At 29.7% G+C, this 21,970-nt stretch overlaps 3 protein-coding genes across 4 annotated transcripts in view; 1 reads left to right on the top strand and 2 right to left on the bottom strand.

Annotated features, from left to right (window-relative positions):
- The window catches only part of Nc73EF (oxoglutarate dehydrogenase Nc73EF), a 43,312-nt gene extending 36,339 nt beyond the window's left edge, over nt 1-6,973 (bottom strand). The window contains exon 1 of one of the 2 annotated variants that reach the window (XM_065505318.1): nt 6,955-6,973. The gene's annotated coding sequence lies outside the window, so the exon portion shown is untranslated. Of the gene's footprint in view, nt 1-741; nt 826-6,954 lie in introns of those variants that run through there. The other variant, XM_065505317.1, reaches the window with a different exon arrangement.
- LOC135954208 (uncharacterized) lies at nt 6,971-7,702 on the bottom strand. The gene has a single exon (XM_065504286.1). The coding sequence runs from the start codon at nt 7,700-7,702 to the stop codon at nt 6,971-6,973; it is 732 nt and encodes a 243-aa protein (XP_065360358.1).
- A 4,861-nt stretch (nt 7,703-12,563) lies between these two features.
- Obp73a (Odorant-binding protein 73a) lies at nt 12,564-18,950 on the top strand. The gene is made up of 4 exons (XM_065504281.1): nt 12,564-12,668; nt 15,453-15,546; nt 15,630-15,991; nt 18,618-18,950. The coding sequence occupies exons 1-4, from the start codon at nt 12,564-12,566 to the stop codon at nt 18,900-18,902; spliced, it is 846 nt and encodes a 281-aa protein (XP_065360353.1). The 3' UTR covers nt 18,903-18,950.
- The last annotated feature ends 3,020 nt before the right edge of the window (nt 18,951-21,970 follow it).

Below are 21,970 nucleotides of genomic sequence, written 5' to 3'. Positions count from 1 at the left end.
AAACACGTGATAAGAATTGAAGAAAAACCACCGGCAGACTTTATTGCAAAATAAATATATAAAAAAAGAGTCACAGTCATAAGCCACGATGACGCAGACACATCCTACACATGTTTGTTTAAAGACAATATTTGTATAATTTATTTGAACGTTGTTCGAGTCATAAAAATATATAATTGTGCGTACTGCTTATCAACATGTTGCGTCAAACATTCCGACAAATGTTAATGCGAGATAGTAGTGACTCAACCAATAACTGCAAGATAGATTTCCTTGTTATTCTATTATATTTATTGATCCTGGTGCAAGCAAATGAAATGATATAAAACAGTTGTCGTTCCCACCTTATGCAGGTTTGCACAGAATTACAAACACACACCCATACAAATTACATAATTTTCTTTCAACTCTTTTGGTTTTGTAAATAATTTAATAAATAAATACATTTTTGTAAATCATTCTTATGGAAAGTGGAACGTTTTAACTGCCTGGCTGTCTAGTCGACTTCCATAATAATTACACAACTTTTTCTTTTTTTAAAATAAGTTTTTTTCAGCACTCAGACACAAATGCACACACGTCACTTGACCTGGTTTTTAATATTGATTTATTTCACAAATATTTGATGTTCAAATAGATAATTTTTATTTTATCTAAATACTCAATGTTTCTTCTAGGTCTTTGCACTATTTTTATTTATTATTTTGCTTATTTGATCAGTAAATTTGTTAATTCTTTTACCTGTGAACGAATTGCAAGGCTAGTGTACCGAAAACCGAGTGTAATTTATTTTACTTTTAGTTCAAGGCGAATTCATATAAGGTAGGTTCAGTCAAACAGCTGATTGCCTATTTTCGCTTGTTTGATTCTAGCGTCTGTCAAAGCTTGTTTTTATATTTCAATATCTACATATTCTAAGCTTATTAAAAGAATATTTATTTTTTAAATTAATAACTTATATCAACTTAAATCAAAAATCTATACTATTTTAAGTTTTAATATACATTTATTTAATTTATCATTTCTGTTTTCTGACATTTGCTGAGACTAAATGTTGTTTTTGTATAACTGCCACCACCTAAAAAGAATTCGCCCTGTTTTAGTATTGTGCAGACAGCTGTGTTTAGTAAGTTTAAATATCCAAAGCACAGTTGTATATTTCGGTAAAAACTAAAAATAGTATTATTTTTTTATTTCATACAATTTTGCTCAAATTAATAATATAGGCATCTCTTTTCGACGTGAGTCGTTGATAAATATATTTTTAAAATTTTACTGTTATATATTGGTGGTAACATGGAAAAATTAAAATTTTCAATTATTTATTTGTTTGATTTTTACAATAATAAATATAACAAATAAAAAAGTTTAAAGGAATACTTAAAATTATCAAGTACATAAATATGTACATACATTTGTGTTTTATTAATTTATTTTACTACTAAAAAATATATCGACGTTCTTTTTTACTTTTTTTGTAAAATTAAGTTTTATCTATAATTGAAAACCGTCGTAAATGACTTTTATTAAAATATTTTAAATCTCGAAGCTAATATAAGTTAACTTTCGTACGCCCTCCGTAAAATGAGTCCATTTCATCCAGATAACTACTATATCCTTTTTTCAGTTTTGAGGAGTGATTTGATGTACCAAAGGATTCAGTATTTATAGTTTTGGAAGGAATTAAGGATAACTTAATATTTGCCAATTTATCATCCAAACTAAAGCGATATTTAGTTGTGTTTTTGGTAGAAGTGTTAAATTAATTTACTGATACCTCAATCGTAACTAAATTAATATGTATTACACCAAGATTGCATACCGTATGTTTTCAACGAATTTTAAGATATCCATCCTAGTGAGTAGTGGTCTCATTCGCTTTACCAAAGGTTTTTTATGTACATGGTTTACCAATACCCACCCGGGTGGTACTGCACTTATATACACACGCATATATACATGGGGGATTTCATGTCAAGTGAACCAACTTTTGAAATCGATGTCTTCCGATCGGGATGAATTTGCACCAAGGTTAGCTCTATTGGATAGTAACTCAGACACAATTTTTCAACAACATCGGTCGAGAACTCTCTGAGTTATAGGGGGTAAAATTTTGACAATTTGGTCAAACAGGGGTTTTTTCTTATCCATGTAACTTATTACCTATTGTTCTTAGCAAAATGTGTTCCAAATAGTACAGATAGCTATTTCTTCGATCTTTCGAAAAAAAATATTTAAAAAAAAAAATAAAAAATTTTTAATATTTTTTTTCCGAAATCAAAAACTTTTTTGACTTTTTTTTAAAATACGCTATTTTTTTTTTTTTTTTTTTTTCTTAAAATAAAGTTTAGATATTTTCCTTGAACACCTACTTGGTCGCTTAGTGGCATGCGAGTGGGATATCTATCAAAATAAATATTTTGTAACTCAAAACATAAAATTTTTGACTTTTTTTGCAAAATCAAAAACTTTGTTGACTTTTTTTTTCAAAATGGACCCTTTTTTAATCTTTTTTTTTAGGTCAAACAAAAGCTTAGATATTATCCTTGAAGACCCTTTTGGTCGCTTAGTGGGATGCGAGTGGGATATCTATCAAAATAAATATTTTTTAACTCAAGACTTACAATTTTTGACTTTTTTTTTTGCAAATACGATTTTTTTTCCAAATGGGCCCTTTTTTTAAAATTTTTTTTGTAGTCAAAAGAAAGCTTAGGTCCATTCCTTTAAGATATTTTTAGTCCCTTAGTGGGATGCGAGTAGGATATCTATCAAAATAAATATTTTGTAACGCAAGACATACAATTTTTTAATTTTTTTTTGCAAAATCAAATTTTTTTTCCAATATGGGCCCTTTTTTAATTTTTTTTTTGCTCAAAAGAAAGCCTAGGTCCATTCCTTTAAGATATTTTTAGTCCCTTAGTGGGATGCGAGTGGGATATCTATCAAAATAAATGTTTTAACACAAAAATTGTATGTCTTGAGTTACAAAACATTTATTTTGATATATATCCCACTCGCATCCCACTAAGCGATCAAAACCATCTTAAAGGAATAGGCCTAAGCTTTCTTTATAGCAAAAAAAAAAATTACAAAAAGGGCCCATTTTAAAAAAAAGTCAAAAAAGTTTTTGATTTTGCCAAAAAATCAAAAATTGTATATCTTGAGTTACAAAATATTTATTTTGATAGATATCCCACTCGTATCCCACTAAGGGACCTAAAATATCTTAAAGGAATGGACCTAAGCTTTCTTTTGACTAAAAAAAAATTTTTTAAAAAGGGCCCATTTTGAAAAAAAATTCGAATTTGCAAAAAAAAAGTCAATAAGTGAATGTCTTGAGTTACAACATTTTTATTTTAATAGATATCCTACTCACATCTTCCTAAGTGACAAAATAGGTCTTAAAGGAAAAGACCTAAGCTTTCTTTTGAGCAAAAAAAATTTTTAAAAAAAAGTCCCATATTGGAAAAAATTTCGATTTTGCAAAAAAAAATTAAAAAATGTATGTCTTGCGTTACAAAATATTTATTTTGATAGATATCCCACTCGCATCCCACTAAGGGACTAAAAATATCTTAAAGGAATGGACCTAGGCTTTCTTTTGAGCAAAAAAAAAAATTAAAAAAGGGCCCATATTGGAAAAAAAATTTGATTTTGCAAAAAAAAATTAAAAAATTATATGTCTTGCGTTACAAAATATTTATTTTGATAGATATCCTACTCGCATCCCACTAAGGGACTAAAAATATCTTAAAGGAATGGACCTAAGCTTTCTTTTGACTACAAAAAAAAATTTTAAAAAAGGGCCCATTTGGAAAAAAAATCGTATTTGCAAAAAAAAAAGTCAAAAATTGTAAGTCTTGAGTTAAAAAATATTTATTTTGATAGATATCCCACTCGCATCCCACTAAGCGACCAAAAGGGTCTTCAAGGATAATATCTAAGCTTTTGTTTGACCTAAAAAAAAAGATTAAAAAAGGGTCCATTTTGAAAAAAAAAAGTCAACAAAGTTTTTGATTTTGCAAAAAAAGTCAAAAATTTTATGTTTTGAGTTACAAAATATTTATTTTGATAGATATCCCACTCGCATCCCACTAAGCGACCAAGTAGGTGTTCAAGGAAAATATCTAAACTTTATTTTAAGAAAAAAAAAAAAAAAAAAAGCGTATTTTAAAAAAAAGTCAAAAAAGTTTTTGATTTCGGAAAAAAAATATTAAAAATTTTTTATTTTTTTTTTTAAATATTTTTTTTCGAAAGATCGAAGAAATAGCTATCTATACTATTTGGAACACATTTTGCTAAGAACAATAGGTAATAAGTTACATGGATAAGAAAAAACCCCTGTTTGACCAAATTGTCAAAATTTTACCCCCTATAACTCAGAGAGTTCTCGACCGATGTTGTTGAAAAATTGTGTCTGAGTTACTATCCAATAGAGCTAACCTTGGTGCAAATTTCATCCCGATCGGAAGACATCGATTTCAAAAGTTGGTTCACTTGACATGAAATCCCCCACATATATATGCGACGAACAAAATTTTAAAAAATCAAAAAACCTCATAAAAAGTTTAAAATGATTTTAATAAATTCTACAGAACTCTAAAATTTGTTCAGTGAGTCTTAATTTCATTTAAATTAAAATAATTATTAAACTACTAAATCCGAAATGGTCACCCGGGTGATAAAGCGAATTATTTCAGATATAGGCTTGCTTTTTTCGTTTAAAAATTCAAAAATAACGGTACTGAATAATAGTAAAAAATCCAGAAACTTTGCCCAAGGGTTCCACGTGGTGTGCCACTAGCATGGGTGGGTCGGTCCTCCAAAGCTAGTGGGGGGTCGATTATACATTTAGACTCGATTGGGGCACTTTAAATGGGTCAAAGTGCGATTTTTCAAAATTTTACCTTTGGGAACATTACAATTCATTTTAGAGGTATGGTTCCTTGGACAAAGTTTCATATTTTCAACTAATTGACATTCAGTGATTGTCAAAAGCTGCGTTTCAAATAATTTTATATAAATACCCAAATAAATACCAAATGAAATTCAGATATTTTTGTATAACAATAATAACACTAGCTACAATAAAAATATGTAGGGATTCTAATATAGCATTTCAGTCCATAAAGTTCGAAATTACTTATAGCTTTTCACGATCACAACAATAATTTTGCAGAAATTTTGTAGCAAATTATTTCTTAACCCTTGAAAGTATAAAAATGCAAGAATTAGTTTAAAATAATGAAATATTCATTTTTATTATGGAAATTATATTTATTAAAGAAATAATTTATTAGTTATACATATTCTATTATATAAAACACACTGTTTAGTACATTTCTTCATTATGTAAAACGTCTCTTACTGCATCTATCGACAGCGTTTGATCGTTCTGGCATAGTCTTTTACCTGAGCTAAGTTTGAGGCATAAATTTAATTGGTTTTCATTATTTCTGGTAGAAAAAGTTAATTTCAGTTCATTTCTTCCAACCTCATAGGAAGTTTTAAATGTCTCACTGGTAATTTTCATTTCAAATTTGATTTTTTTGATTGGTTTTTGAGCAAATGTACTATTTAAATACAACTCTAGTATTTGGTTTAATGTAGCTTCTACCGATTCATCGATGTTAATCCTGTGACAATTTATAGGATAGTCAAAGTTTAAACGAAATCCTGTTGTTAGAATGGAACGCATTTCTTCTTCAATATCAGCATTATCGTGTCTAGAATTTCTTGGGCCATGTTCAATGGAGTTTTCAAAATTCAAGCGTAAGGATACATTTGCTAGCAATTCCTGCAAGTTGTTGTACAAACTTAGATAGTATCGAGGGTTTCTAAAACCTCTCTTTGTATCAACGTGTACTTGCTGTATATCGGATATTAGTTGGCCATCTACTAAACCTTGGTCGTTGAATAATAAATTGGATGTATTACATTTCTCCTCTATTTTCAAACCATAATCGTTTAGTTTATATTTGGTGCGTATATAACCAACTTTGATGTCTTGCTGATAAATGTTGGTTTTTGTCTCAAGCTCCGTGAAACAAATTACCGAATGCGCAATTTGCAAAATTATTAAATAGCAAACAAATTTGCTTTGTACAAAACTCATGTTAATAATGATCTGGATAAAATCGAGTTTGGTATGAGATTATATAGGAAATGGTATGGACGAGTTATTTTATGTAAGTACTATATTGCCAGTAAAACAATTGAAATTGAATTAAATAATAAAGTTTTTTCGTCTGTATTATAAGAATTAATAAAAAAACGCAATTGTCGTTCAAAAAATAAATGGAAATTTAATTTAAATGCATTTATTAAAACAGGAATTATTTGTATTAAACAGAACAATGTTCAATATTAACAAATATATCAAACACGTGCGGTATTTTTATTCAATATCAATGTTGACTGCATATTGTTACCGCTAATAGGTCGCTCACACGGTATGTATTGCATGTGTTTTGTGACATGACATTTTTGCCAATTGGAGAATGTTCTATTTTCGTGTGTTTAACAATGCATTGCAATGTGTATTTTGAAATAAAACACTGTGTGAGTGCAAAATAAAATACACAAAACAAAAAGAGTAGAGAAAAATCATAACAAAATAAGTTTTATTAAATTAAATATATAATTATTGTGATATAAAAACATCAATTCTATAATCTAATAGAGTTTATGTCACACTCAATTACATATGTACGTGTGAACGTGTAAATTATTAATCGTATGTATAACGTGAATTTTGACATACACATGGAAATTCATATGTATCGAATATATGTCCCAATATTCGATACAAGGGGGGTCACACGGAATGCATACCGTGTGACCCCCCTTTAAGCTATCAGAACGAGTACTGTTAAGGTTAAAATGTAATAATTACATTTTTTTACACTTTTTCATCAAAATAAAATTATTTTAATTCCAGATATACTAACTTACAAAAGAAAATAACAGTTTAAAGCTGAAATTGTTCGTTGTCTTTAATCAAAGGCAATGTGTTTTCATTATGAAATATTTCTTTAACTGTATTAAGTTTAATGTTTAAATTAAATTTGGTTTCATTAAACTTCTTATACGTTACTAATTGAAACACATTGTCATCCACTCTAAAAGATGTTTTAAACGAATCACTTTTAATTTTCATATTAAACTCGATATTTTTGACGGATCTTAAAGTAAATGTTATATTCAGATATGAATTAAATATTTTCTTGAGCTTAAATTCCACAGCTTCGCTATAACTATACGTACGATCAATTAGAGAATTATCAAAATTCAACAGAAATCCATCCGACAAAATAGAGCGAATTTCATATTCTATATCAGCATTATTATTATTCGAGTTGCCACGACCACGATGGATATTATTTTCAAAATCAGTTTCTAACGATATTTCATGCAATAAGTCGTAGAAATTATTATACATATTCAGATACAGCTGAGGTGATGTGTAGCCCTTCTTGATATCGCCGTAGACGAGTTGTAATTCAGACATTAATTGTGAATTAACTATTCCCTCTTCCGTGAACAATTCATTGGATGTATTCCATTTCTCCTGTAGTTCCAAACCATAATCGTTTACTTTATACTTTGTTTCTAATGAACCAAAAATATTGCCATCTTGTTGTTGTTGATTTAGTTTTAATTTGATTTCTATTTCCGTTGAAGCAAATACCAAGTTAAACATTTGCAAAATTATTAAATTGCAAAACAGTTTACTCCGCACAATATTCATTTTTGTTATTATTAAATTTGGTAGGAATGGAATATTGGATGCCTTTATATAGCAAAACAAAAGCGAACAATGTATTTGAGATGTTATCAGTGAAACAGTTGTCATTAATATTTAAACAAATATTAATTTTTAATACAAAAGCAAATATTTAATTATTTAATCTAACAGAAGAATTATTAATTATTTTGCCGTTATTTGATAATTAAGTTTAATTTAAATAGGATAAAAGTTGATATTGCTTATTTGCGATAAGACAGTTATATCTTAAAGATTGGAATAAAGAAATTGAAATATACATAGAGCAGAAATTCGAATGTCAAAGACCTAAATCTGTTGTCATAAACCTAAGTGGAGAGAATACATTAGTATATTTTTTATCATAATAGCGGGTGTATGACTTAAAAATGCGGGACTCACAACACATGGCGTATCTTTTGAACTCGTTATTTTTCTATAATAACTTATAAGTCATTTTGAAAGGTACATATCTGTCATTAATTCTCACTTAGTTAATGAACATTATATTGTAAACAACACAGTTTTTTCCGCTTCAAAAAAGTCGAATTTTGTGCCAACAAAGCGTCATATGCGGGAAGTTTTGCTTTACTTCTTTAACTCAAAGCTTCATTTGTGCGTTTCAGAAGTGCTAATTTTGACACGGAAGACAAGGATTGCGATTGTCAGCCAAAAAAAGTTTGAAAACCAATAATTGGAGGCATTACTCCATGAAGATTGTTGTAAAACTCAACAAGAGCTAGTAAAATCATTGGGAACTACTCAAGCAGCGATTTAAAAACGTTTGCAAGCAGTGATATTGGGTACCATGCAAATTGAAACCGAGAGACCTTGAAAGACGATTTTGCTTGTCCTAAATTATGCTTTAACGCTATAAAAGTAAATAAATTTTGCACCGAATCATTACTTGCAATGAAAAATGGATCCATTACGATAAGCCGAATTGTAAGAGATCGTTTCGTGAAACCCGGACAGCCAGATGCTGAAATTTGATAACACCATCACAGGGAACCTACACCGAATGCAACTGATTTGTTTGAAACGGGCATTGGCCGGAAAAACCCAATAATATGGGACCAGACATGAAACCGTAATATTTCATCATGACAACACTCGGCCACATGTTACAATTCCTTTTAAAAACTATTTAGAATGACGTGGTTGTGAAGATTTGCATCACCCGCTTTATACTTAGTCCACACTTTGCCACGTCCGACTACTATTTGTTTAGATCGATGCAGAACGCTTCACTTTGAAACAATGTATCCGATATTGGCTTGATACGTTCTTGGCCTCAAAAGATGACCAGTTCTTTTGGCTCAGAATCCATTTGTTGCCATAAAGATGGCAAAAAATCATAGATAAAAATAGTGAATACTTTAAATAAATTTATATTGTACAAATCATAGAATAAACGCATAGAACGGAAGGAGAGAGTAAAATATTACTCTCTTTTCACACATACGGGTGATACAAAAACAAAATATGTACATGAATTAGGGTTCTGACAGCAGACTTAGGGTTTTGGCTCTCAGTTACCTATCTAGTTATTGTCTGTGGTACAAATGTTTCAAAATAAAAGTTAAAAATTTGAAAAATATCGAATTTTTAAGTCATACGCCCACTACTAGTCTCAACTTTAAAGAGAATTTGACAAAGTTTTAAAATTTTTGGTTCAAAGACGAACATTGCTGAAAATAATCGAATCTGTTCATGTTTTCTTAAAGGTTATAGATGTCAAAAATGTCAGGGTCTCTGAATCTAAAAATTATATTTAAAAAACTGCACAAAGTTTCATCACGATATTAATTATTATAACTTATTATCTTAATTGTCTTATAATTTATAAGAAACTTAAGACTGCTCAAACAGTATTCCGGGAGTTGTTTGTATGGGGGCTAGGTGAAATAATTGACCGATATTGCCCATTTTCAATACCAGACGGACGGATATATCTAGATCGTTTTATAATCATAAGAGGACCCATGATATATATACAACCAATATTTCGATATGTTACAAACGGAATGACAAAATCAATATGGATATAAAAATATAGTTATTAATAGTGAAATTCATATAATTATAATTTAATAAAAATTTCCCATGGTTATAAAGAGGTGTAGTTGAAATTAAGTTTTGAATTTGAACTGTAAATACGGGTATATTTTCAAAATTATGTTTAATTTTTGTTCTCGGTTTGATTTGAAAGATTTATATAAGAATATACGGAATCTATTAGAAGAGATCTATAAAAAACTTAGTTTTAGCTATAATAGTTTTGTATATACACGAGGTACCTCACATTGGGGCCTTGAGACAATAATAATAACTTACAAAGCGTGTGTCTCGCGTGAGCAAGTTTTTTTTCGACATTTCACATTAGTTATGTTTGGTATTGTCACGGAATATCATGTCAAATTTGTTTGAATAACATGACACGGCATGACTTAACAATGGTTGTTGTTACACTTGTCGCTTTCTTATAGAAGTCAACATTTCAGGCCTTTATTTTGGACACTGCCGAGGAGGTATAATTAAATTCGACCAAAACATGTCATTATATTACACAGGGCAACAAAATCGAAAAAATTTTGATGTATTGCGGTTCCAGTAGTACAAAAATGGTAAAATTTTTAAATTCTATGGATATTCACTTAATTGTGAATAAATTTGAAAATAATCCATAAATTTTTATGATCGATATCTCATTTTGTTCCTATTACATGTAACTTTGCGATAAAGCAATAAATCTAAACAATTTCTGTCGTTTTCGATTTTTCATGATTTTTAAAAACAAAACAAGTAAGTTTTTTCAAATTTTTTTAAAATTTTTTTTTTTAAATTTTTTTTTTTTGGGAAAAAAATGTTTGACAAAAAAATTTTTTGATGAAAAAAAATTCGGGTTAAAAAATATTTTTCCCGATTTTGACCCATTGTAGGTCCAAATTACTATAGTCTTATCTACATCGTTGCAATGGACTTTGAAATATCTATCATTAGATATCCATATTGTCTATATTTATGACTTAGTAATCCAGATATAGATCAAAAATACGTAAAAAATCGAGGTTGTCCCGGTTTTTTGCTCATATCTCCGTTATTTATGGACCGATTTTGCTGATTTTAAATAGCCAACTTCTCGAAAGCATGTCTGACAGAATTATTGAAGATTTGGATCCCGAAGATATCTGGGGTCTTCAGAAAATTGATTTCAACAGACAGACAGACGGACATGGCTTAATCGACTCCGCTATCTATAAGGATCCAGAATATATATACTTTATAGGGTGGGAAATGAAAAATATAGAAATTACAAACGGAATGACAAACTTATATATACCCTTCTCACGAAGGTGAAGGGTACAAAAATTGGATATTTTTACATAAAAAATATATTTTTTTTGTTTCAATTTATTATTATAACTCCGAAACTACTAAGCCGATTAAAACGTAATAAATTTGTACATAGCATGGAGAAAATGTTTTCAACATTCAATCAATCGAAAGAAGAACATTAACTACTCAATTGTATGTATGTCAAACAAAAAAGTTTAATTTTGTGAAAATGAGCGAATTCACTTAATTGTGAATAAATTCGAAAATAATCAATAGATTTTTATCTTCGATATCAAATTTTGTTCCTATTATACGCGGCTTTGCGACAAAGTAATAAACCTGAACAAGTTCTGCCGTTTTCGATTTTTCATGAGTTTTTTAAAACCAAAAAATTTGCTATTTTCTCGTAAAAAATATATTTTTTGCTTCAATTTGTTATTATAACTCCGAAACTACTGAGAACAGATTATATTTTTTTATGTAAATTTGAATTTTTCTAAGTCTACGTCATTAATATCGGACTAACCATTTATGAGTTATCATAAATTATGTGGAGAAACATCTAAAAAAATTCACAATTTTAGAAAAAAAAAATTTTTTTTAAAAAATCTATCCATAGAATTCAAAAATTTTAAAATTTTTTTGTACTTAGGTAACCATGATGCATCAAATCTATATAGCCTTTTTTGCTGTTGTCCTGTGTTATTTAACCAGTTAAATGTATTATCAGTCAAATATTAATATAACATACAATATGGTGATTCAATATTTTCTTTTCGTGCTGCAATTATTTTGAGAAAGGAAAACAAAAAATATACCACAAACCACTTATCATGTGTCTAACATATTATACATTGATCTTACATGCTACATATTCAGCTAAAGGATATGAAAATTCCAGTTTTCTTAAATTGTCATTGAACTAAATACAACTTGTTTGCAACTCGCAGTATGTTGTCAAACAATATTGTTATCAATATTATTGTATAAAGAAAAAAAATATTGAGCATAATTTCTTTACAACTCGTATTACTTGCACTTTTTTATGTAACTTGTTTTATTTACACGTTTGTTTGTTTTTTATTTGCATCTTTGTAACTTCATGACTAATAACTTACCATGATCGAACATTTTGCTGCAGCTATAATTGCAGATTTTGTAATACTAGGAGATGATGGAGTTGTAAAATCGTCAATTACCCACGATTATAAAACGCAATGTGTAAAATGCGCACAAAAAATAGTGCAAAACAAACTAGAAAATGTTTGTAACCAACCAAAGAAGTTCGCAAGCAAAAAAAAAAATATGCAATTTTATTCACACATTTTGGTGACTTTGGAAAATTGTGTAAAATTTCATTTTCATTTGTAATAAGGCGTTTAAAGAAAAAGGTTGTTGTTTTCGTTTCGGTTTTTATTTACTTTTTACCACAAGTAGTATTTTTTGAGTTTCTTTGATCATGAAAATTATACAATTTGTGCATTTAAACGTAATCGGTTTGATAGTGACATTGACAGCCGTACAAGGATATGGTTATCGTAGTTACGATGTAACCAGTAATAAGGTTTGTATGAAAGAGTTTCGGTTTGTTTGTTAAGTTGTTTGTTTGTGTCATAATCAGCGGTTTGTGGAAATAAACTTTGAATCATGTGTGATATTTAGCAAATGTTTTTTTGTTATGTATTTAAAATTTTAAATATTATAAAAAAATGCCATCAAAATTAAATGTTTGATTACAATATTTTCAGAAACACGACCGGAAAACAATTTTCAAATGTGTGTATAAAAAACACTGAAACCATAGATAATAGACATATAGCCTAAGACCTAACTCAGTTATCAAAAACTTAAGTGGTGAGAACTAATTAGTAAAAAAATCTATGTGAAAACAAATACAAACGTATGTGTGATTTTTGAGAGTAAATTTTTGTTTGAGTTTTTTCCTTGTTTCCGCTATATGACTGGAACATTTTATGATATTTATACAACCATTTTAAAATCACACAGTTTTCAAATATTGGGTGTATGTCTTAAAAATGCGCGATTTTTTTTTCTTAAAATTTTTAGCATTTATTTTGAAACATTTGTACAATATAAATGTATTCAAAGTATTGGATACTCTGTTCCAAAGAGAAGCGTATCCCAGAATGATCATTCTGCATTGATCGACACAAATAGTTGTCGGACGGGACAAGGCAGGTGAAGCAAAACTTCCAAACCACTTTACGTTTATAAATTGCTGCTTGAGTAGCTCCCAATGATTTTGGTAGCAGAGTTTTACAACAATCTTCATAGGGTAGTTCCTCCAATTCTTGGTCTTCAAACTTTTTTGGTTGTCCTTGTCTGAACAAATCGCACGTCACCAGAAGCATTGGTAAACAATAGGTGTGCTTCAGCGGAACTTTTTTTCAAATTAAAGAAGTAAAGCTAAACTTTCCGCATACGACGCTTTGTTGGCACAAAATTCGAAATTTGTAATTGTTCAATAACTAAATGAGAATAAATGATAGATATGTATGTACCCTTCAAAATGACATATAAGTTATTAAAAACTAAAACCGCGTTCACAAGATACGCCATTTATTGTAAATCTCGTATTTTTATCTTTTTATTCTTTGATCCAGCTCAGAAACTTTAATTTTAGTTGGGAATATCGAGACTTAATTTTGTATCCATACAAACGGGAAAACATGTTTTTGGCAACATATGGATTCCGAGTCAAAATAACTGATCATCTTTTGAGGCCAATAACGAATAAAGCCAATATCGGATACTCTGTTCCAAAGTCGGACTAAGGCGGGTGAAGCAAAACTTCCCAACCACTTCATTCTAAATAGTTTTTAAAAGATATTTCATAATGTGGTCCAGCGTTGGAATATTCAGATTTAGCAGCTCATAATAGATAGGACAGAGAATTACATTAGCGACATGGATATTTGACTTTGTTGTCGATTAGGACGGTTGGCCGGGCTTCACATATGATCTCTTACACTTCGGGTTATCATGAATGGATCCATTTTTCATCGCAAGTTATGATTCGGTGCAAAAATGATTATCTTTTATGCGTTGAAGCAGCATTTCAGATATCAAGGTCTCTCGGCTTCAATTTGTATGGTATCCAATTTCCCTGCTTTTGGATGAATTCTGCTGCTCACAAACGTTTTGATATTGCTGCTTCAGTAGCTCTCAAAGATTTTGTAAGCTCTTATTGAGTTTTATAACAAACTTCATGGAGTAATGCCCCCAATTCTTGGTCTTCAAACTTTTTTGGCTGGCCTGAGCGATCATTGTCTTCCGTGTCACTTCTGAACCGAACAAACCATGTCTCGGACGTTGAAACCGCTGGAAAATATTCACCATATGCTTTGGTGATCAATCGGCACGTTTTTTTTTTAAATTAAAGAAGTAAAGCAAAACTTTTCGCAATGACGCTTTGTTGGCACAGAAACGAATCATGTTTACACCATGATACAATAATTGTAGAAGGTAGAATCACTAGGGAGAGTTTTCAATATTTACCCCTATAACGTCAAACTTGGATTTTGATTTTTTTTCATAGTTTCTTTTGTTTGACGTTACAAGAATTGTATAATTGACAATTTATTTCCTACTGAGTATACCTTATATTGTTGTGTCATGGTTTACACTATAATATTCATAACTAAGTTAGAATAAATGACAGATATACATATACACTTCAAAATATAGAATAAACGCATAGAACGGAAGCAGAGAGTAAAAAATTACTCTCTTTTCCCACATACGAGTGATACAAAATCAAAATATATACAATCTATGCTTCTAACTGATATATAATTTATTAAAAACGAAAAATTCAGCATTTTTAAGTCATACACACAATAATATTCAATAAAAGTTTTGTTAATTTTCATATCGTATCGAAATTTGTAACGTTGGTGCTGAATATGTAAAATTGGAAAATATGTTGCATTCGGATGGGCCTGGGGAAATCCGTATTAGTATAAATTAGGTTTCTGTTTGATACAATACAGTGCAGCTACTGAGGGGTCTATGGGAGCAATCGTCAAAATATAAACTCAAATACTCCAGTAATAATTATGCCTCATTGTGCTGTGGCTTGTAATATGAGCAACGTCTGTTTTCTGTAAAATCTACAAATAAATTTCACAACTGCCTCCTGTGTAGTCATTTGGGGTTGCTCAAACAAATACTTATACAAATAATTTACCAATCTAGTTTAGTTTATTATATTTTTTATGGTTTCAGGCAAGCTGAAAAACCGTATCCAATTAATAAAATAGTTTAGTTTGAATCAAAAGCATTTCAAATACTGTAAATTTTTTTACTTTCCTTAACTATTTCACAGAAAACCAAATGCCTGAATCCGCCACGTACTGCCAGAAGAGTGGAAAATTTCATTAAAGAATGTCAAGAAGAGGTTAAAAATAAATTAGTCTTGGGTAATACATATATCAACAATTCAAAATTAAACTATCAAATATATAGTTTATCTTACTCTCACTATCTCTATCCCTTACCAAAGAGGCCTTTCATATACTCAAACAAGAGGTGCATAAAACTCATCCGCCCATCAATCCCAACGATGACAGTATTGATTTAATTGAAACTGCTGAATCGCCAGCAGCAACTCATACCGAATCATCATGGACAGAATCGTCATCATCCTCTCAGGACGAAGAAGAAGGTGTTATTATACTTGGTAATGGTGGTGATGATGAGGTGGCGGAAAATGGTGATCGTTACGAGTATTTCATTGAAGAGAACTCAGCAAATCCACAAAGACGCATGATTCGTTTATTGAGACGCATAAGTCGTGTGAGTGATATTTCAAATGGAATTTATCATCCGACATTGGTACCATCGGAGGACAAGCGTATTGCAGGGGTAAGTGGAAATATTAATTATTTTTCAATACTTAAGAGTTAATTGGGAAATATTGAAGGCATTCGAGTAAACATTTTTATGGAAGGTATGAAAATGTTCAAATTGTGGTTCCATAAATTTTAAACATTTTCTCTTATGATCTTGCTAATCAACTGTTAGATCTAGATGATAGTATTTAGTAGGTGACGGTGGTAATATTTTTTCACGTGCCGGTCTAATATATTTATGTTTGTATCATCTATTTATAATTTCAGCTCAATTTAATAGTAGACAAGCCAAATTTTTTTTTAATGAAAATGTTTAAACTTTCAACTCGTTTATCTTCATTTATCAAATAAATAATAATTTTGAGCAATTATTTAATTACCACTTAATTCATAAATATAAACAGAAAAAAATATATATTTAATTAGTTGATTTAAAAAAAACGCACACTTTTAATAAAAGATCTTTAAACTTTACAAGACAATTCGTTTTGAATTATCAAGAGTAATTAAACTCAATGTTGAGAAACATAATAAAACTGATAAAAAATATTTGTATTATAATATAGAATAGTTGGAATAATACCTAGTTAAATATACTTATACAATACATTTAATAATGATCAATGACGTGTCTTAATAATGAACAATTAAGATGAGTAGTAGAATCGCAAGAAGTATTGTTAACTGCATGCGAAGACATGTTTTTTTTTAGCAACAATAATGCAAAGTCAATGTTATGGTGAGCTACTTGAGGTAGTGGTAGAGGTTTTCATGGGTTTGGTGCATGTTTCTATATTTCATTGAAATTAATTAAGTGAGAATTTTATCTTAGTTAAACTGAGATATTTTCTCTTAATTCAACTGAGATAAATTTTCGATGAGATCTTTTTTATTGAAAATTGCTCTCAGTTTAACTGAGATCTTTTCTATTGAATTTGATCTCAATTTAACTGAGATATTTTCTATTGAAAATTGATCTCAGTTTAACTGAAATATTTCTATTGAAAATTGATCTCCCTTTAACTGAGATTTTTTCTATTGAAAATTGATCTCAGTTAAACTGAGATCAATTTGATTGAGATATTTTCTATCGAAAATTTATCTAAGTTTAACTGAGATTTTTTTTTAGTTTAACTGAGATCTTTTCTATTGAAAACTGATCTCAGTTTAACTGAGATCTTTCCTATCCAAAATTTATCTCAGTTTAACTGAGATCTTCTCCATTAACTGAGATCTTTTCTATTGAAAATTGATCTCAGTTTAACTGAGATCTTTTCTATTCAAAAATGTAATCGGTTAAACTGAGATCTTTTCTATTGAAAACTGATCTCAGTTTAACTGCGATCTTTTCTATTAATTATTGATCTCAGTTTAACTGAGATCATTTCTATTGGAAATTGATCTCAATTGAACTGAGATCTTTTCGATTGAAAATTGATCTCAGTTTTATTGAGATCTTTTCTATTGAAAATTGATCTCAGATTAACTGAGATCATTTCTATTGAAAATTTATCTCTGTTTAACTGAGATATTTTCTATTGAACATTGATCTCAGTTTAATTGAATTTTTTTTATTGAAAAATGATCTTAATTTAACTGAGATCTTTTCCATTGAAAATCGATTTCCGTTTAACTGAGGTTTTTTCTATTGAAAAGTGATCTCAGTTTAACTGAGATCTTTACTATCAAAAATAGATCTCAGCATAACTGAGATTTTTCTATTGAAAATTGATCTCAGTTTAACTGAGATCTTTTCTATTGAAAATTGATCTCAATTTAACTGAGATATTTTCTATCAAAAATTGATCCTAGTTGAACTCAGATTTTTTCTATTGATTAACTGAGTCTTTTTTCTATTGAAAATTGATCTCAATTTAATTGAGATCTGTTCTATTGAAAATTGATCTTAATTTAGCTGAGATATATATTGAAATTTTCTATTGAACATTGATCTCAGTTTACCAGAGATATTTTCTATTGAAAATTGACCTCAGTTTAACTGAGATCATTTCTATTTGATCCCGGTTTAACTGAAATTTTTTCTATCGAAAATTGATCTCAGTTTATCTGAGTTTTTTCTATTAAAAATTGATCTCGGCTTAACGGATATCCGTTTAATTGAGATCTTTTCTATTGAAAATTTATCACAGTTTAACTGACATATTTTCTATTGAATAGTGATCTGAGTTTAACTGAGATCTTTTCTGTAAACTGAGATCTTTTCTATTGAAAATTGATCTCAGTTTAAGTGAGATATTTTCTATTTAAAATTGATCTTAGTTTTTTATCCAAAATTTATCTCAGTTCAACATTGATTTTTACTATCGAAAATTGATCTCAGTTTAACAGAAATATTTTCTATCAATGATTTATCTCAGTTGAGATTTTTTATATATAGAAAATTGTTTTCATTTCTAATAATTTTTTTTTATATAAAACAATTTTCCCTTAACAAATATTGTGTAGAGTATTCTTTATAAATGCTTATTATTAACCACAAATTCTGTTTAATTTTAATAACTTAAGTTTTTGTTATAAAAATTAAATTTTCACACATATATTTAACAAAAAAAAAAAGTTTATTAAAATTGATATTTTATTTGCGTTTTATAATAAAACAAAATGAATTTTCTTTGCAGTGTCTGTTGCATTGTGTTTATGCCAAAAATAATGCCATTGATAAATTGGGTTGGCCTACTTTAGACGGTTTGGTTGATTTCTATTCGGGCGGCGTTAATGAGCATGGATTTTTTATGGCCACCCTGAGATCGGTGAATTTATGTTTGCGTGCTGTTACCAACAAATATCATGTGGATCGCAGAAAACTGCCGGAAAAAGGTGAAAGTTGTGACTTGGCTTTTGATGTTTTCGATTGCATCTCAGATCAAATAACCGGCTATTGTTTAGATCAATATAAATCATAAGTTTCTTCTTTATTTATTTATAATTGTATTTATTTTGTAATGTAAAATTGTTAGTTTATAAAAAATAAAATATAAAAGAAATAAAAACTGTTACAAAAAACTTTTGTTTATTAAATTTTTCTTTCAATTTTCTCTGCAGCAGGCCTGAAATAGATGCTAACAATTCCGCCAATAATCACGAACACAATCTGTCAGTCAGTAAGTTATTCAGTTAGTATGTTAATACAGTTAAGTCTAATTTTCTTTATATTCTTGGCCGCAGTTTCTTTTATTATTGTTTTTTTTAGTTTACAAAATAGCATAAAAACTAAGTCAAGTAAATTAAATTTTATGGTTGCTTTTTGTTTTTCTTCAATTTATTGCAATAATTTTATACTTCCTCACCACAAGTCTAGGTCAGTGTCTTCAAAATGCAATAAAAAAAACTGTGTACATTTAAACTCAGACTCAAACTCACATCAAACACTTCTTAATATCTATAATATTTTTTTTTATATTTTTACTTAGTTTCTTGCAATGTTTTTTATTCTGTAATTAGTACGAATACGTACAGATGTACGTACGTATGTCTGTCTGTCTGTTTGTAAACTGTATAATCAAAGAATTGTTTTTCATTTTTGCTTTTTGAAGTTTAAGTGTAATTATATTGCAATTATAATAAAACTTTTTCCATATTATTTGCATAATTTACAATCTCAACAACAACATTGTAATTATAAGTACAATTTTGATAACAACAAATCACATATCCGTTGAATTTTTTAACAAGAATTCCACATTCATAAAATGCCAACAAATTAAAAAAATCCATAAATTGGTCAACGAAATGCTTCTGCTCTATTCTCCCGATTTAGCCCCGAATGACTATTTCTTGTATCCAAACCTGAAAAAATGTCTCGGCGGAAAGAGATTTGACTCCAACGATGAAATCATCTCACAAAAATTACATACTTTGATAACATCGACAAATCTTATTTTTTGGAAGGGATACAACAATTAGAGAAACGATGGACAAAGAGCATAGAGCTCAAAGGAGATTATGTTGGAAAATAAAATAATTTTTTATTGTTTCATTCAAAAATGCACGGACCCACTCTCACATTATCGCCCATTCCATCGAAAATATATACATATGATTTGATTGCAATCGGTAAACGTTAACTTTTTTTACAGCCGGGGTCAAGGATAGAAATTTTTGTTTAACAAAATTTTAGAATAATTAAATTTTTAAAGCGTAAATGGAATGTACAAACGTTATCCTCATATAATAGTATTTATGAATCTTAGGAAGGTAAAAATAACATAGCATTTCTTTGTATTTTCAATAACTCTAAAATATTACAACCGTGTTTCTTATACCCTACACCACCATAGTGGGGAGGGTATAATGCGTTTGTGCAGATGTTTGTAACGCCCAAAAATATTGGTCTAACACCCACCTTAAAGTATACCGATCGACTTATAATCACTTTATGAGTCGATTAAACGATGTCCATCTGGCTGGCTGGCTGTCCATGTAAACAAATTTGGTACATATTATTGGATATACTGGCTGAAATCGGTCCATTATTTCACCTAGCCCCTATACAAATGTCCTTCCGAAATTGGACTTTATCGGTCATAAATGTTTAATTTATAAATGTATCTCCACAAATTGCGCTTTAAATAAGTTTTATATATACAAAATTCATGTCACCAAATTTTGTTAAGATCGGTCCATAATTAGTCATAGCTCCCATATAGAGCCGCTTTCGAAAATCACTTTAACGTGCATAAATCACTTAAAAATGTTGGTATACTCACAAAATTCAACATAGTAAACTTTCATATAGACATAAATCACACGACCTAATTTCATGGTGATCGGTCCATAATTGGTCATAGCCCCCATATAAGGCCCACTTCCGAAAATCACTCAAAAATATAAATTATTGAAATTTTAAAAGAAAAATGTTTTTGCTCATTTACTTAGTGTAGGGTATTATATGATCGGGCTTGACCGACCATACTTTCTTACTTGTTTTAGTCGTGCTCTTACATTAAAATAAAACAAAGTGTGTGTGAGATATCATCAAAATTGGTATTCGTTTAAAATGCTAATAGATGATATTATGTATGGAATAAAGAACCCGTTATGGTCTCACCTCCACGTGAGATGACCATACCCTCAAATGCCTAGTGCAGAATGTCCAATGTGGCATGAGCTGTGTGGAACGTAACGCCGTCCTATTGAAATTACATGTCGTTGGTGTCCATATCATCCAATTCAGGCAAAATAAAGTTAGCACTGCCAGCCCAAAATCCACACCAAACACTGACTTTATCGGGATACACCGGACATTCTTGGATCTCATGTGGATTGGTATTGACTCAAATTCGACAATTTTGTTTGTTCAGAAATGGGCCTCACCGCTGATGATGATTTTTTTATGAAAATCAGGCTGAGTTCTAACTGCTCTATTGTCGTTTTCCTTCAGCGCCTGGTGAGGACAGTGGCGATGTTTTCGGCAGATATTGCACCATACAAGTGTTGGTTCGTTGTTTACTGAACCAGTGCACAGAAATTTCCCCACCACACTTCGAATATTCCACTCGGTAGGACGTTTATGGCGTCCTAAAAATGGGCGAAGCGCGCGGAACTTTATCCGAACAGAACGTCCATTTTGAAAAAAAACTATTTTATCATTTTCACATGTTGTTGAAAGCTATAACCATAAAGAAACACAAACAAAAAAATTACTCAAAATAATCACACATACGAGTGTTGTTTTTGTTTTCACATAGTTTTTTCTACTAATACATTCTCACCACTTAGGTTTCTGACAACTGAGTTAGGTCTTTGACAGGAGAGTTTCCGCTCTATGTCTATTCTCTATGGCTATAACCGTCCATGTTGATTTGGCAAAACAAACTGAATAAATGATAGCCAATTTGATAGAAGTAGTTCATCGATTGCTCACCAAAGCATCCGTATAAATGTGCGAGAGATGGATTGTTTGATTCAGAAGTGGTGGTTTTGACACTGAAGACAATGATCACCCAGGTCAGCCAACAAAGTTTGAAGACCA

This window comes from Calliphora vicina, chromosome 3, assembly GCF_958450345.1.
Source record: "Calliphora vicina chromosome 3, idCalVici1.1, whole genome shotgun sequence".
In the NCBI taxonomy this organism is placed as follows: domain Eukaryota; kingdom Metazoa; phylum Arthropoda; class Insecta; order Diptera; family Calliphoridae; genus Calliphora; species Calliphora vicina.
This window is presented reverse-complemented; position numbering and strand designations above follow the sequence as displayed.

Excerpts from the sequence above, each read along its gene's own strand:
- LOC135954208 (XM_065504286.1), bottom strand. The coding sequence starts at position 7,702 with ATGTTTAACTTGGTATTTGCTTCAACGGAAATAGAAATCAAATTAAAA.
- Obp73a (XM_065504281.1), top strand. The coding sequence starts at position 12,564 with ATGAAAATTATACAATTTGTGCATTTAAACGTAATCGGTTTGATAGTG. Across the intron at positions 15,547-15,629 it reads TAAAAATAAATTAGTCTTGG|AGGCCTTTCATATACTCAAA; the intron begins GTAATACATATA and ends CCCTTACCAAAG. Across the intron at positions 15,992-18,617 it reads AGGACAAGCGTATTGCAGGG|TGTCTGTTGCATTGTGTTTA; the intron begins GTAAGTGGAAAT and ends TTTTCTTTGCAG.